This window comes from Brienomyrus brachyistius, chromosome 13 (assembly GCF_023856365.1).
Source record: "Brienomyrus brachyistius isolate T26 chromosome 13, BBRACH_0.4, whole genome shotgun sequence".
Classification (NCBI taxonomy): Eukaryota; Metazoa; Chordata; class Actinopteri; order Osteoglossiformes; family Mormyridae; genus Brienomyrus; species Brienomyrus brachyistius.
The window spans coordinates 9,404,271-9,420,405 of NC_064545.1; the positions used below are offsets into that span (position 1 = coordinate 9,404,271).

The 16,135-nt window shown below is 42.5% G+C and overlaps 1 protein-coding gene across 1 annotated transcript; it reads right to left on the minus strand.

Annotated features, from left to right (window-relative positions):
- Nucleotides 1-1,899: 1,899 nt before the first annotated feature.
- On the minus strand, nucleotides 1,900-15,018 carry sema7a (semaphorin 7A). The gene is made up of 14 exons (XM_048972833.1): nucleotides 14,699-15,018; nucleotides 14,200-14,336; nucleotides 13,703-13,744; nucleotides 13,484-13,579; nucleotides 12,531-12,633; nucleotides 11,953-12,063; nucleotides 9,003-9,145; nucleotides 8,160-8,338; nucleotides 7,898-8,006; nucleotides 7,528-7,723; nucleotides 6,899-7,011; nucleotides 6,457-6,611; nucleotides 6,178-6,230; nucleotides 1,900-6,082 (listed from the first exon to the last, which is right to left on the minus strand). The coding sequence occupies exons 1-14, from the start codon at nucleotides 14,790-14,792 to the stop codon at nucleotides 5,703-5,705; spliced, it is 1,911 nt and encodes a 636-aa protein (XP_048828790.1). The 5' UTR covers nucleotides 14,793-15,018; the 3' UTR covers nucleotides 1,900-5,702.
- Between the last annotated feature and the right edge of the window lie 1,117 nt (nucleotides 15,019-16,135).

Below are 16,135 nucleotides of genomic sequence, written 5' to 3' on the forward strand. Positions count from 1 at the left end.
GCCTGCAGCCCTGATTTGTTTCCAATAGAGAATGTTTGGCGCATTTTGAAACGAAAATTGCGTCAAAGACCCCGTATTGTTGCGCACCTAAAACATTGTTTGCAGGAAGAATGGGACAAACTAACACCTGCAACACTTAGTCACTTGATTTCTTCAATGCCTAAACGTCTTTTAAGTGTTGTTAAAAGACAGGGGAACTGTACAAAGTGGTAAATGCTGTACTGTCCCAACTTTTTTTGGAATGTGTTGCAAGCCTGAATGGCAAGAATGGATGTTTATTTACAAATCAAATGAAGTTAATTCATGTATTTTTTGGTTATCTTGTGTTCATACTGTCTGCAATGAAATAAAAGTTAAGGGACATTTGTGAATTACTGCTTTATTTTTTTATTCACATTTTCCACCCTGTCCCAACTTTTTCTGATTTGGGGTTGTAATTGGAAAGTTTGTAATAATTTTCTGCAACCCTTCTTTGCAACCTCTTCTAGTGTTACAGTATGCAATAATTTTTAGTTACCCTCATCAGTTTCTCGTTACTCCTAGTTCCTAATGTTTGGTTAATTAACGGCCCAATACCTGTTCTTTGTCTAGTCCTTGTGTCATGCCCGGCTCGTCCGCTCCTCGTGTGTGCCACGCCCCCTGATTACCCACGTGTGCTTCCCTGATCGTCTCCAGCTTTGTCCGCTTACTTTGATTAGTCTTTGTGTATTTAAGTCCTGATCTGACCTGTTCCCCTGGTCCGTCATTGTGGATCTTCTGTGGCTAGGTGTCTGTATCTCCCATCTAGTGTTTCCTGCTCCCTGATCCCATTAAAACATAAAGTTTTGCCCCGACTTTGACCTGTTTGCCTGTTCGTTGCTCGCCTACCCTCACGATCACCGCTTTGCTCGCGCTTGATCGTGACGCCTCGTTACTTGAGGATATATATACCTGCCCTTACCAAGTTCCTCTCTTGATCACTGTGCATTGTAGAGTCTACAGATGTTGACCAGTTTTGTTGTGTCTTGCTTGTGTTTCCTGTGTTTCCTCGCATTTAGCCTTTGTTAGTTATTTATACTCAGCTTGCTCATTCTTACAGAGCGCAAGTTGTAGGAGGTACAAAGGGAATCGGCCCATGGGGATGAAGGAAGTAACTATTTTTATAACAGAAACATCCTTTGCAAATTAGTCGCCCCCTGTCATTTAAGGTGCTTATGCCCTGGAAATGCAGACCAGGCCAAAAGCAAATTCTTTACAGCTATAGGGGCTTTTTGCTTTATTATTTATCGCGTGAGATATATGACCATGCTGAGTGATAGAGAACGTAGCGTTTACTTCATTATGGATTGTTACATTTGTGATATTATGATGATTGTACTGAGCCATGATCCCAAACCAAGGTTTGTACCAAGCTGTGAGTTTTCACCATCATCCCCTTAATGATAGAGCTGAATAACACTTTGAACTGCAGGCAAATCTCCTCACAATGCGCAGCTTCAGATCTTCCCTGCCGCCAGTCACTGGTTCAGTCTTTCTGTTCTCCACATCACAGCCCCACACAGCTTGTAGGGCACAATCACTCATTATTTCAGTCCTCCACCTGCAATGAATTATGCACCTTTCCTCTTTTGTATTATTAACAATAATAATAATTGTGTGGTGCTGCGCTTGCAATGCTGTCCCAGCAAGTAACTTTTGTTACACGAAATTGTCTTTTTCATACATGTCAGTGTTATTTGTTTGCATTTTAATTGACTGACACTGGTCACACATAACTACATAACTACCTATGGCGATCCTACCGGCAAGTTGATATCCCATTTGTGATGTCAAACGCATATTTTTTTTCTGAAGAGCTGATCAAAAGAATTTAAAACATCATCTGACTATTAGCACATAAGACGAGAATCGCATCCTAACTTTGTGAATGTTCACAATGTTTATTTTATTATAGACAGATACTTTGCATACATGTACATATTAATTGCCGATCCACTGCAGAAAAAATGCAGGGCGCAGGGAAGCCAGAGTGTCACAGAACACACACACACACACACACACACACACACACACACACAAATATATTTTTATTTACATATATATTTACATATATATATATTTTTTATTATATTTTACAACTGTGGAAAGGAACCTGAGTAAGCAGATAAAATCTAAATTAATTTATTTTTTAAAAAGATACATTTAAAATAATAAATACTTAATAAAAAATATCCATCCATTTTCCAGTCAGCCCAGCCACCCTGCACAGGAAGGCCATTTTAGGCCGCTTGTATCTGCAATAACATTCTTTCGGTCACTACCCAGAGCTCGAGACTGCAGGCGTGGGTAGGAACATAGACCGATAGCTTTGCCTTCCGGCTCAGCTCCCTCTTCTCCAAAACCTTTCAAAACAGAAGTAATCAATAATCAAAAGTAAAGCATATATAAATAAGTATATATCCCCTATATTATAATATGCTATAATACAGCCCCTGTTAAAATACCAGGTATATGTGATGTGAAAAAAGTATAGACCACAGAGGGAAAAATATAAAATAGATACAATGCAGAAATCTTTGGGGTGAGCTAAAGAGAGCTCTGCAGAAGAGATGCCCTCGCAATCTGAGGTACTTGGAGCACGTTTACAAGGAAGAGTGGGCAAATAAATTCAAGATGTGGCAAGCTGATAGACTCCTACTCAAAAAGGCCGAATGCTGTAATTAAATCAAAAGGTGCTTCAACAAAAATCTGGCATTTTAACACGGGGTGAACGGCACACTTTTTATATCCACCGTCCTTATTCTGCCTGCCTCATATTCTTTCAAGACAGGGAATCGATCCCTGTAATACATCTTCTCCGTCCAGTCTCTGCTTTGCTTTCATGATTAGCTCTGTCCCTTTTGCTAATCTACTTGCCACCACTATTTGGCATCCTAGAATCGTCACACCCTTGCGTTGCCACCAATGGGACGAGCAGCAACTTGGCGCTTAGCTACATAATCGCTGCTACACTTGCCTTAAGATAAGTTCGCCTCTGTTTGAAATTCTTAGGAACAACTTATTTTCGGTGAGATGAAAAACTAAATTAGTAACAGGCTTCCTTAGGGAAAATCCCACCTTATCCTGTTTATAACTGTTTCATGGGGTTAAAGCTCTGTGCTGATGGAATTTCCTCATAAACATCATTCATTGGACTACTGCATTGTTTTCATGCTGTTTGCATATAGGCCTATTAAGAAGACCACCACAAAGCAATATGTTTAGGTTAATTTTGTGGCTATATATGCAGGCAAAGCTCTTCTTGAGCAGCATTCTGTACATGACTTCCTTCAGTGCCTATTCAGAGCCATTATACTGTCACACCCTGCATCCCCTCCCCTTCGTTCTCTCCATTGTGCAGCTCTAATGAGCCGACATACCCATAACATACAGCCCTTGTGTGGATCACCCCAGGTGCCTCTCGTCTGCTCCCTTATCAGTTCTGTATATAGTGGCTCCCTGTCTTAAACTCCCCAGTCCAGTCACTTATGTTGCTGCCTGCATGCGTTCCCCAGTGTGCCCCGTGTTCTTGGTGTATCCTCCCTACCATGTTTTGATTCCTTTTGTCCTGACTGTATTAGTTATTTTTTTTGGATTTCCCCGCGCCTTCCTCTGCTTCCATCCATACCTGTGACGTGACAGGATGACTGGACTCTGCAAACAAAGCCCTGGCAGCTCCCCAGCCCACTGGATGCCCCTGCCTTCATTCGCCATCTGATCCTGGATAACTTCGCATTGTGTGATTCCTGCCCGTATTGGATATGCCTACTGAAGACCGGGGTTCGAGGACTGTGGCATGCTACTCCTCCAACAGTACTGTTTTGTCCTCGCAGACCCTGGCAGAGAAGTACTACAAACAGTTGCTGAGCCTAACATTCCCGTTCTGAGTGGTATCCCCGCTGCCAAATCCCCGGCTCTGCTGACCAGCACAGACCTCCTGGATGCTGACTCCTTGCCCTCGCCCGTCTGAGAGCCGCAATGAGCTCCGCCCAACTCCAGGGGCGTGGGAGCTCCACCTTTCTCCTGAAATCCCCACCGTGTCCTACGTTCCTCCAGAGTCGCTCTGCCTGTCCCCTGAGGTGTTTGAGCTCCACCAGTTCACTGAGGAGCTCTGCCTGTCCCCTGAGGTGCATGCTGAGTTCCCCTTGTCTCCGTGGCTGGCCGCCAATCTGCCTGTTGGTTCTCCGAAGTCCTCTGTTAGATGCCGTCACAGAAAGTGGAGACTGAGGACAAGAGCGGAGCCGGTGCCCTGCCCAGGAGACCCAGTTGAGCCTTGCTTTTTTCCTACGGTTCCCAGTCCATGTCCTGAGGTGCCTGAGCTCCACCTGTCTCATGAGGGATTGAAACTTCATCCATCTCCTGAAATTCTCCACCAGTTCCCCGAAGTTCCCTGCCTGTGCCCAGAGGTGGTAGAGCTCTGCCTGACTCCTGAGGTGTCTGAGCTTGGCCTGCCTCCCCAGATCCTTTCCAAGCCCTCTCTTCCTCCTGAGGCCCTGTCCGATCTCCACCCGTCTCCAGAGATGCGCCTGCCAATCTCTGCCAGCCCTGGGTTGAACCGCTAGCTCAGTCCTGTCCCCTTACGCTTCGGTTAAGTTTTTGCCCTAAGGTCCTGTCCTGCCTTTATTCTCCCAAGGCCCATTCCCATTATTAGTTCCCCGTGTTGATTCCCTCGCCCTGCCCTGCCTCAGTTCCTGCCTCAGTCCCCTATCCTGCCTTGTCTCCTCCCGAGCTCATGGTTCCCCCTTGTTGGTCTGTCCCTGGCTCTGGTGACCCTTTACTTGACTGCCCTGTGTTGGTTTGTGTGTCAGTCATGTCCCGCGTTCCCCATCTTGTCTGGTTTCTTGCCCGTGTTTGGTTCTTGTTTGTGCCTGACAGTACTTTTACTGTCTGAGTGTCATGTTTGCCCTGGTATGTGCCCTGTGTGTCTCAATGGTGTTCAGTTGTGTTTTAGTCCCGGTCCTTGTTCTCCCTTACCCAATTGTGACCTGTTCTCCTACTCCTTTGTGGTCTTGTCTTGTCTGTCCTGGGTCCTATTTCATCACATGTCGGTCCCTGGGTCTCTACCCCTATCATGTTTGGTGTTATAGTGCTTTATCTGTCGTTTACCTTGGTGCTGGGACCCTTCGGTCCCTTGATCTGCTCGGTCCCTGGAGGCCCCCTCTCCGATCTGCCTAGCATGCCCACAGTGCATGCATTGAGGGGGTACTGTCAAACCCTGCATTCCTTCCCCCTTGTTCCCTCCATTGTGTGGTGCTAATGAGCCACACCTGTTTACTTGTTTAATCTTGCCTCTCGTTACATCCCTTGTGTAGATCACCCCAGTTACCTCTTGTCCTCTCCCTCATCAGCGATAGTGCCTCCCTGTCTTGAGCTCCCCAGTTCAGTCACTGATATGCGCCTTTTAAGAAGCGGACATGCGCCGCTGGAATAATAATATCGATCATTATCAATAGGCACAGCACAGAAGTAAAGAAAGTGGGTTAGCTGTATGGTTTGAGAGTTCTTATCAGTTTGAGTGATAATATGGTTCACAGCCAAGCCAAGGCCTGTGGAATTAATGCTTAATCACCCACGGTTTTGCTGTTTGAGACTAGAACATGACCTGAGTAAAAAGTCTTAGGAACAAGGGAGGAGATGCTTGCAATTTGCCTGGGGTTGCATCTAACCGTGATAAGAAATCATCTTTAGAGGCAGAGCGCAAAAATTAATGAAACAGTGAAAGTCATGGCAGCCCCCTGTGCTGAAACGGACGTGGCTGTGTTGTCTAATTTGGGGACTAACTTATAGGCTTTTACACATCGGGTATAATCCCGTTCCTTAGAATAACACTCATATGTTCCATAACTATCTTCCTTCACAGCGGCAATAAGCTGCAAGCAGGCAGACTGAGCCTGTTGGCACTGGCCGCTCTGGTTGTTGTGCTCCCAGATGTATGTAGCATGATGAGAGTGTATGGGGCAGGAGAGGTAAAAGGGCAAATGCAGCGGAACGGCGTAAGTGGCCTGGGGTACGTCACACGATGGCATCTCCAGCGTGTCACGTTTCTTTCGATGTGTCTTTGAACCTGAAAAAAAATACGTATTAATATTACACGGAGCCTCCAAAATGTTTATCCAAACAATTCGTTTCATTAAACTGAAAGCTCTCAGCCAGACTTACCTTTACTGTGACAGATTTCTGTTATACCACCAGCAACATCCTGAATGTTTCCCCTACAAAAAAAATGGAAAGTGAAGGGGTTAGGAAATATTCAGCGTGATAGTGCCAAGGTGTGTGACAGGCACAGGGGCCTGAACTGGAATCGTCTTTAAATATCTTGTGTTTCAACGTTTTTAGTTAGCAATTTGTACCCTTAAAGGAGCCTAATCCTCATTTTATTACAGTTAATGTGCACAGGTATATCAGCAGCCTGCATGTGCATCCGCCGCCCCCCCTTACCGTTCAGTGTTGTCTACAGGAATGCACCCAGCCTTCGTCCATGCGCAGTACGGGTCCCGAGCCAAAACACAGTCTTCACAAGACTGGTTGTAATTCTGACAACTCTGCAGGTCCACCAGCACCAGCTCGTCCAGTACCCCTACCAAGAGTTTCCTCTGGATAACCACATACGTCCCAGTTAGACTCCAGCGCATGCAGACACATTCAGGTTAACTTTTAACATGTTCTGTTTTATAAAAATGGCAGCGAGACACATATGTGCAAAAGAAAAGCATGGATTCTTAGGGGTGAAGTTCCACTTTCATCAAAACTTAATTCACTGTTAATTCTGTTTCTGTTTGCCTGAGCTCCCTAACAAACGCCCTGGTCTCCTGCATTTGGGTCTCCTGTCATCTCTACCCATCCGGCGTGACAGCAAGTAAAACAAAAAGGTAGAACTAACCTTCTTAGAATCAAGTTGTATAGTCTGAATATGTCCCACGTGGTTTGGAAGAAAAGTTTCTGAGATTATAAAGGGTTTGGAGTTATGCTCTAAGACTTTCCGAATACTGTTTTCTGCAGGGAAAAGAATGTATCTGTTAGAACTTTTGGGACTTTTGTTTATGATAGAACACTTCTTGAAAAGCCCCTGAAACCTAATACTGCTTCTCTTGGAGATAACATTAATAAAGCATCATATAAACTAATTTTTATCGACATACATACAATTAGACCCTAGCCACTGTGAAACCCTATAGTGTATATACAGCTAGAACATTAATGGATGAACTAACTGACAATCCAATCCACGAGTATTTTAAGACCAGAATATTTTATGTAAGGACAACAGGTTTACCCAATGCAAACCCGAACAAACTGCAAGACCATTAAATCATCTGTTTCCATCAGGTTTCCTAATTTTCTTGCTCTATTAAACTAAACAGTATGGCGGGGGGGCGGGGGGAGTGGCAACCAGGCATGTTTTTATTTTGAAACATTCTTAGCGGTTTATGGTTTCTTCTAAGATAAAGAGAAGATGCTAATCATGCATGTTGCGTTGCATGCACTGCACCCATAACAAGATAAACCCACCAGTGACGAGGAACAGCACGTTGTACAGTTCACTGTTTGCCCCCATGACTCTGTCTACAGCAATCTTTATATACTTCAGGCTGCTGATGTAAAAGGGCCTTTGCTTGTTGATTGGCTGGATCCACTCATCCATCTCCGCATGATTTTTAACAACACTGAGGGTTTCCCCTGGAAGCTGCCTGCTGTCTGCCACACACTGGCAGCAAGAGATACAAAAAGTTGCTGTCACTGGTTTGCCTACAAATATTCTAAAAAAGATCCTGGCTAGCAGTGAATAATCTGAACAAAACATGAAACTGATAATCTGAATATAGATGAATGAGTAGATTGTTTTAAGAGTAGTAGTAGTGAAACATTCATATTTCTTTACCATTCCTGGTCTTGGATTCGGAATGTTTTCATGAAAGTCTTTGAAACTGGAATTCTGAAAGACTCTGGCGATGTCAAATAGTGAATATATACAAACAGCAGAGGAGTTCCTACAACAGAATGATGCACACCGATCAAATGACTTAAATGGCTCTAGCAAACAGCAAGGTTGAATGCCATCAACATCATGAACAGGCCACAACGAACATTCAAAACAGTTATGCATCAATCCTGCACTGACTTGCACCACACTGTTCTCTCACCAACTGCTTGTGAACAGTACAAAAACCCTGCTGTCCCTCCAGTCATCAGCCTCTTGTAGAAAAATGTCCTGCAGACGGTTGAAATACAGTGATTCCTCTGGGATCCCACAGATGAGCCGGGCCTTAAGGAATGATGTCCAAGTGTTCTGAAAGAACCTCTTTGGCCCACCTTCATCCACCTTTTGAGGAAGACCAACAGATATTTAACGCTAAGCCATTTGTGAATAAAAACATCGTCAAGACCTATTGCTGGGTAATACCCATGAAAGCCTCCCAGGCCAATAAGAGGTGTTCATGGGTATAAAATTAAATTAACAGCTTGGATTCAGTCAAAAAATTCTGTCCCAGGAAGAGTCTTTAACTCAATGAAGCCTAACAAAGAGTGCAGAGTCAAGATACTCATTTGTTACTTTATCACTTCAAGTACTAATGAGAATACTATATACAATATAAAGATATTAGTTAATGACTGCCGAAGTGTCACTGTAATATTAGTTAAAAACAAATCAAGTTTGAAACATTGAATATCTATTGATTGTTGCAGTGAGGTGAAGTGCCTGCTAAATACAATGTAAATGTAACCAACAGTGGGTGGAATTATCTTGCACTTTCCATCATCAGAGATCAACATTTGCTGTAGCCCCAGTATTTTGTGTGTCTATATAACTTTTTTTTTAGAACAAACAATATGTGGAAAGTGAAAGTATAAGGGAGGAAGGAGAAATGGTAGCTGGGCTTAGGAGATCAGGGAGGTTATACTACAAAACTAAAGTACACAAAACTAAAAGCCTGTTTGTCTCTCCATGATAGACTGGAAATGCCGCAAATGTCTTACTTAGTTACCTTGCACACTTGAGCAATTCTCGAGATCCATGGGTCAGCTTCTGGGTTGCTGTCAGAGTTCTTCTCACGGAAGAAAATGTATATCTTCTCATTTTCTGGGTCATCCTTGCGCTTAATCCAGGCAGCAGATATAAAAGTAGGTTCTAAAATGAAAATGAAATGGAAATACAATACCAGTCAAAGTCAGGACGCACTTACTGAAGTTTCAGGTTATGTACAGACTGTATTATCTTGTGAACAAGGACAGAGATGGAATGCTGAGGGACATGGCCCACAATTCCTCCGACAACAACCCTATACAGCTGGTTTGGGATGATTTGGGTAAGAGTAATAGCAAGGTAGCCAACCTGTGCCCAAACCATGTGCAAACTCTGTCAGGACTGTTAGAGAAGCAGGTGCTGGTACTGTGTATTTGGAAAAGTTGAAATGAACTGTGTTAAGTATGACACCACTTTTCTGAGTGGCATGGAGGTTCAGTGTTTAGCGCCGTAGTCCTTGCTCCAGGCTTAGTGCCTGAGTTTACATGCTTGTCCAGCGCAATATGGATGGATGAACCCCTTACTGACCCCACCCCCACTTTACTAAGGGCGGACATTGCTCCCTGTACGATTTCACCATGCTGTCCATGTTTCAAGAATGCAGATGTATCTCACGGCTAAGGCTAAGTAAAGAAAAGCCAGAAGCCAAAGGCTAAGTAAAGAAATGAGAAATGAAACAAGCATTATCAGAGAATTTGACTTCGGCGGTCATGATAATGTGTCCCAGGTTCTGCCATTTTAACAAGTAGTACACGTGCTATTAAGTTAAAAGTGTGAGGTACACAAAAACATTTGGCAGCAAGCACTATGTTTTCGGAAATCTATAATGAGATTTGTTTTTGTGGTGTTCAGTATCAGGTTGTAACTGAACACCACTCTGACATTTTCCACACCTCCTCCCTGTAGTCTTCAGCTGAGATAAGTCCCACAGTGACGTCACCAGCCTACTTAGTGATGCGGTTACTGGGAAATACTGGTGAACAGTCATGGCTATATAGTGAGTAGAAGAGGGGGCTCAGCACACAGCCCTGAGGTGAACCGGAGATGAGTACGACAATGGAGGAGATGTGGGAGCCCAGTGCGACAGCCTGGGAGCAATTGGAGAGGAAGTCTGTGATCCAGGTGGAGGTGAGAGGAGAGATCTACCTCCAGCAGCTTTCCAATGAGAGTGGCTGTTATTAAACTGTTAAGTGGAGCTGTAATCCACAAATAGCATCCGCACACAGGACCCTCTCTGCTCCAGATGCTGCAGTGCAGTATGTAATGCAATAATGATGGCATCCTCCCTGGACCTGTTCTCCTTGTAAGCAAATTGATGGTCGTCAAAAGTAGAAGAGAGGCTATTTTTGATGTGCCTCAAGACCAGTCTCTCGAGGCACTTGGTGACAATGGGTATGAGGGCAACTGGTCTACAGTCATTTAGACTGTAAATCAATGGCTTTTTGGGGACTGGGATGATGAAGTGAATTTCCACTTGTGCATGGGAACCAAAAAAAAATAGCCGCTGGAATGACAGGTGTTCAAGAGCAACTTCCTGGTGGGAATTTCAAGGTTGTTGACTTATGTGGAAGGTCGAACAAGAGAAGAGCTCTTCATTGTTAATTCCCTATAAGATAAGGATACTGCTGACAGCCTTGAAGGGTTCTTTCGTTAGTAGGAGGGGGTGGCCTTCACAGACTAACGCCAAAACCTGAGATAAAAAAAACAACACTGGCAATATTTAGAAGAACTATTTTTAAATGTTCGATACACAAAAATACACGATTTGTCCTGTATTTTTGTACACCTTCCCAATTCATCACATTTGTACATTTTGTTCGGATATAAAAAAAATGGAAATGCCTAATTTAGTATAGAGCTGTGACTACTGATCTAAAACAATCATTTATCATATTGCGTTTTGGGGTGGGGTGGAGTAGATGATGGTATATTAGCATATTATCGTTTATCCTCAAGTTCGTAAATTAAAATAGATATTGTCCAGCCCCAATGAGTAATCAGTTTTATTTTTCGTTACCTACTGTCAATATGCGGTTACTGGTAGACTTCAGCCATTTAAATGTTCAGGAAAACATTACGCAGTGTTTATGTCACTGCGGTAGTTACGGTGAACATGAGCACCAGTTACTTACCTTGTTTTGAACACTCACTACTGGGTCATTTAGCAGATTGGTGCTTGCTGGGAATACTAGTTTTAACCTGCCTAAAAATTACTGTGATGTACACACATTGATTGTTTAGTCACATATGCAACAAAAGTGTTCCTCAGTACAGACCTGAATGTATCTCACTTTTTTAACCTGTTTCTTAGGTCATTTGTCATCATTATTAAAAAAATCTTTTACATTTTTCTTCCAGTTTACGGAAGGATAATTGTACTTAAGTGCATATGACGTTAATCTTTACTTGATGCAGTAAAGAGGGAAAACAGACACAGGTGGAAATGGACTGGAAGGATGGGATGGGGAGTTAATTTAGGTTCATGGATCAGATAGTAGAAACAGGAAGAGCAGGCAGTGTGAGGCTGAGAGACAAGAAAGTCTCTTTTATATTATTTATGTTTAGGCCGAGGTGAATGAACAGACTTTTCTCCTACTGTCAACCCTGTTCCAGAGAAATTATGTGGGGTAGCTGTGTTGCAAAACCACGCCGATGAATCAGCCGATTCAGACTTTCTGCTGCCCTTACACATCAGCGTTTCTAACATGCCACGTTCAGCAGACCTTAAATTCTGCTTAGCAATCAGAGAAGCGTGCACTCAGTAAAAAAAAATGATGAAAATGCAGGCAAATTTGGTATCTCTGCAAAACAACCTTGGTTTCAGTAATGAAACAGAATATATTTAAACCGCACGATGTCCCAGACAAAACAAGACATCTCTTTGGGAATGGGGGGTTTAGGTTTTAACTCACCCAGCACCCATTTGTCATGCATCCAGGTGTTTTTCCTTTTTCCACGGTTTCTACGGAACTGTAAGAGGCTGCCATCCCTGTTCAGAGGTGCTGCAGCATACAGGTCACCATCTGGTAAAGAAGGTTTTGATAGAATGTCTCAATCAGCAGTAAAGTAGGGAAGTTTTTTTGACAATGATATTGTAAACTGTAGCAATGTATGCTACCCTGGGGCGGTATGGTGGTGTAGTGGTTAGCACTGTTGCCTCACACCTCTGGGACCCGGGTTCGAGCCTCCGCCTGGGTCACATGTGCGTGGAGTTTGCATGTTCTCCCCATGTTGTCGTGGGGTTTCCTCCGGATACTCCGGTTTCCCCCCACAGTCCAAAAACATGCTGAGGCTAATTGGAGTTGCTGAATTGCCCGTGAGAGTGCATGGTGTGTGAGTGTGCCCTGCGATGGGCTGGCCCCCCATCCTGGGTTGTTCCCTGCCTCGTGCCCATTGCTTCCGGGATAGGCTCCGGACCCCCCGCGACCCAGTAGGATAAGCGGTTTGTAAAATGGATGGATGGGATGTATGCTACCCTTGGGTGACATACCGACTACGAGTGTTAGGAAGTTTTGAGACCCGGAATATGGTGAAATCCCTCTGCCACTGAAACTCGCAGAAATACCGCTAGTTTGATTTTCTGCAGGAAGGTACTGAAAAAAAGCCAAACAGAAACTTACATGTTAACAAAGAAGCATATTTGATCAATTATAGTGTTGGACACATTTTGAAAGTTTAAAAACACACTTTTACGATATAATGTATCTATTTTAATAATCATAATTAATTATTATTTTAATAATGTGTCTTCCCAAGATCACTAGCCCAAAGCACTTGCCAAAGAGTCAAACAACAGTGCAACTAACAAACAAAACAAAGTGTTAATAGTTACCTTCAGATTGTGTTAGTTTTCTGTTCCTGTCCCTTATGTCTTAAATCCGTCATAAAATACCCTCAAAACAATTATTTGTCATCTAGTTTGTTTCTTACCTCTTCGTTACCTTGTTAGACCTCTCGTTTTCAATAAAAAAATTATGGTAAAATAAACCTCAAGAGAATTATATAAATAAACCGAGTTGGTCTTATCTTGCTTTACATGCATGCCTTGCCTTGATTTTGTTTTATTTAATTTTGTTTAAATAGAGATTCCTGACAAAATAAAAAAGCCTTGATGCAATACACAAATTTATGTGGTGCTTTTATGCATTTTAAACTTAAAAACGGGTCGGTGTCGACCCAAACGCCATGAGAAGGTTAACCTCTCCATACATGGACAAATGTGTCCGTGGTAAAAACCATGTAGCCCACGTTTTTAAATATGATGTCTGTGGTGAAAAATGCAACTTAATAATAAAAAAGAAACTGCAAAAATATAGTTCTTTTATGGATGACTTTCAGCTGCGCACTTTGTCGTTATTAAAGTGTGTCTTAAGACCCGACACAACTATTGATTACTTCAAGTAAACACAGTTAGTAGCCCACACTGAAAATATCTTGACTAACCAGCTTCCAACATTGAGGCTTGTGTCCATCAGTGCCACATACAAACAGGCTATCCTCGAACTGCTGGATTACGGTAGTTATGTAGCCGCAAGAAGTCTGGAAGAAAGTAGTAAGTCATCATTTCAGTCAGATGCATTTCTGGAATATCGAGAAAACAGTTTCATTTGGCTGTTTTACTCTTACTCCTTATCACACAGCAATACTGCAGGAAAATCGTACCTCATTCCAATTTTGTCCTTTCCTTGGGCAAAGTGAAAAGGACTGTAGAAGTAACATAAACCGGATTAACAAAACAGAACATACATGCATCTTTAAAGTATTTATAAATATCTTATTGCGCAGAGATGCCACGCAAGGACATTGCATTTGCCAGCTACTGCGGTTGCAGGTTTGTACGTCAATGAAAACATCTGTCTGAAACATTTATAAAGCTCGGGTATCACACCTGTTGCCGTGGTGCTGAGTGATTCTAAATGAGACTCTAGCAACACAATGGAGTGGATGGAAAAAAAACTTCATTGTTAGGTAAACAGGTCCAATAAATGCATATTTTCCTGTGGCCCCACAACAAAAAGAGAGTCAAAGAAAGTGTTTACGACAATTTGTCTTGGTAGTAATTGTGCATTTGGTCAGGAAAAAATTATATGAAGATCATTTAAATATCAGCGTCGGTGATTACCTAAGAAACTGTTATAAGAAACTGTCGTAATAATCACCTGCATAATGCGCTTCTGCTCTAAGCTTATCCTTAAAACCGCATCCTTTACTCCGATATATATATCATCACGTCCCTCCTTATGAAATAATACTGTGTTGTTCTGTGTTCCATGGTATTGCAGTCTGTCAGCACTGGCTGTAGAAAGAAAACATCCATAATTTCTATCACGTCAATTTTTAAAATTCATATTTTACTGTACATGGTCTTCACTACAGGAGGTGCCAGCCATATCTGTGGCGTATTTCGAGATCTGCTTATGGTAAAATTAAATGTTCTTTTTAAAATATTCTTTACTTAAAATATATTCCCCGGTCAAACTCAAAAACGGCATGTCTTAAATAACATAGTTCTGTATAATACGTAGATGAAGGATATATTTACAATGAGATAATTAAGCTGGTTAGAAAACTAATAAAGATAACCGGATTAGTTTTTAAAACTACTGACAAATATCCGACAGCCTTAAACGTCAGATATGCTTGCAATTTACTACATACCTTGATGCAAGATGAGTCTGGGTTCGTAATCCGTGAAAGAAGCACAAAAACGTGAGGTTAAAACAGAGAGAAAAGTCAATATGATTTCCTTCATGATATTTACCAATATTTAATATAGTTGTACGATTATTTAGTATAGCTTTAGATACGCAGAACAGACGGTAGTGATGTGTCGGTCGCGAACGAAACGGCTCTCGGAGCCGGCTCTTTGAAGTGAACGATCGGAGCCGGCTCCTGCCTGTGAGCCGGAGTCAGAGCCGCTTTTTTTCCCACCCGATGCGTGTCTGCGCTGAGCAGGAGGGGGCGGTGCTACAGGGTGCGTTCGACTTGGGCTTTAAGTCTTAAGTCGTCTTGCTCTCGTGATGTTTTTGTACCATGTGACATGGTCACGGATGGTAACGTTTTGCAGCGCCGGCTGAAGTCGGACAAAAATATCTAAACATGATGCATTGCGTTGGGACTAGAATGCTACTAGAATGCTGCTTTAAGCCAGCGATGCAAATGGCTGCGGGAAGTCGAACGCACCCATAGACAAATACAGCAATCACACGCACAGAGAGAGAAACATGAAGGAAGGAGATGTGCGCGACAAAATGAGTGACTGCAGGAAACGGAGTAAAATTTGGATACATTTCAATTGCATTGGTAATACTAAGGCAGAGTGTAGAGCTTGCAAGGTTAAAATCTCATATTGAACAGGTTCTACAAACAACCTGCATTGGCACATGAGAACTGTACATCCATCAGTGCAGTGGGAAGAAAAATGGGAAGCAAGTGAACCTGCTACTAATGAAAGTCACAGTTTGTCTTCTGCAACTGTTGAAAGTGCCAGTTTGTCAATGTCTACACCGTCATCCAGTACAGCACCACAACCACCTAGACCTACAACCTAGAGCTCTATGAGACAGTTTGTGCAAACAGAACACAATTGATGAGGAATTGGCTAAAATGATTGCATGTGATTTCCAACCATAGTAATTCATTTCACTAATAATTTTACATTATTTATGGTAATAAGTTAAAGCACCAAAAAAAATCTGAAGAGCCACTTGGGAGCCATAAGAGCCGGCTCTCTCAAAAGAGCCGGAATTCCCATCACTACTTGCTACTGGCTGCGGCCTCTGGCATTCTGAAGAGTTGAGCTACCTATCGAACGTGCAATCGAGCTTTTCTGCGCATATGCAGTTCTTGGGGAAACTTATCCATGCCTTTATTTTTAACATTTTTATATAAAAAATTTTCTACAATTCTCTTTACTCAAGCCTGCTCAAAAAGACTACTAAAATTGACAATTTTTTTCTCACCAAAATAAAGACAAGAGAACACATTACTCCAGTACTAAGATCACAAAAATTATTATCTCCCTGTAATTATACACACAAGACATTAGTAGACTAACTTAAAAGATTTAAACTTTCATTGTCTACTGCACACAAT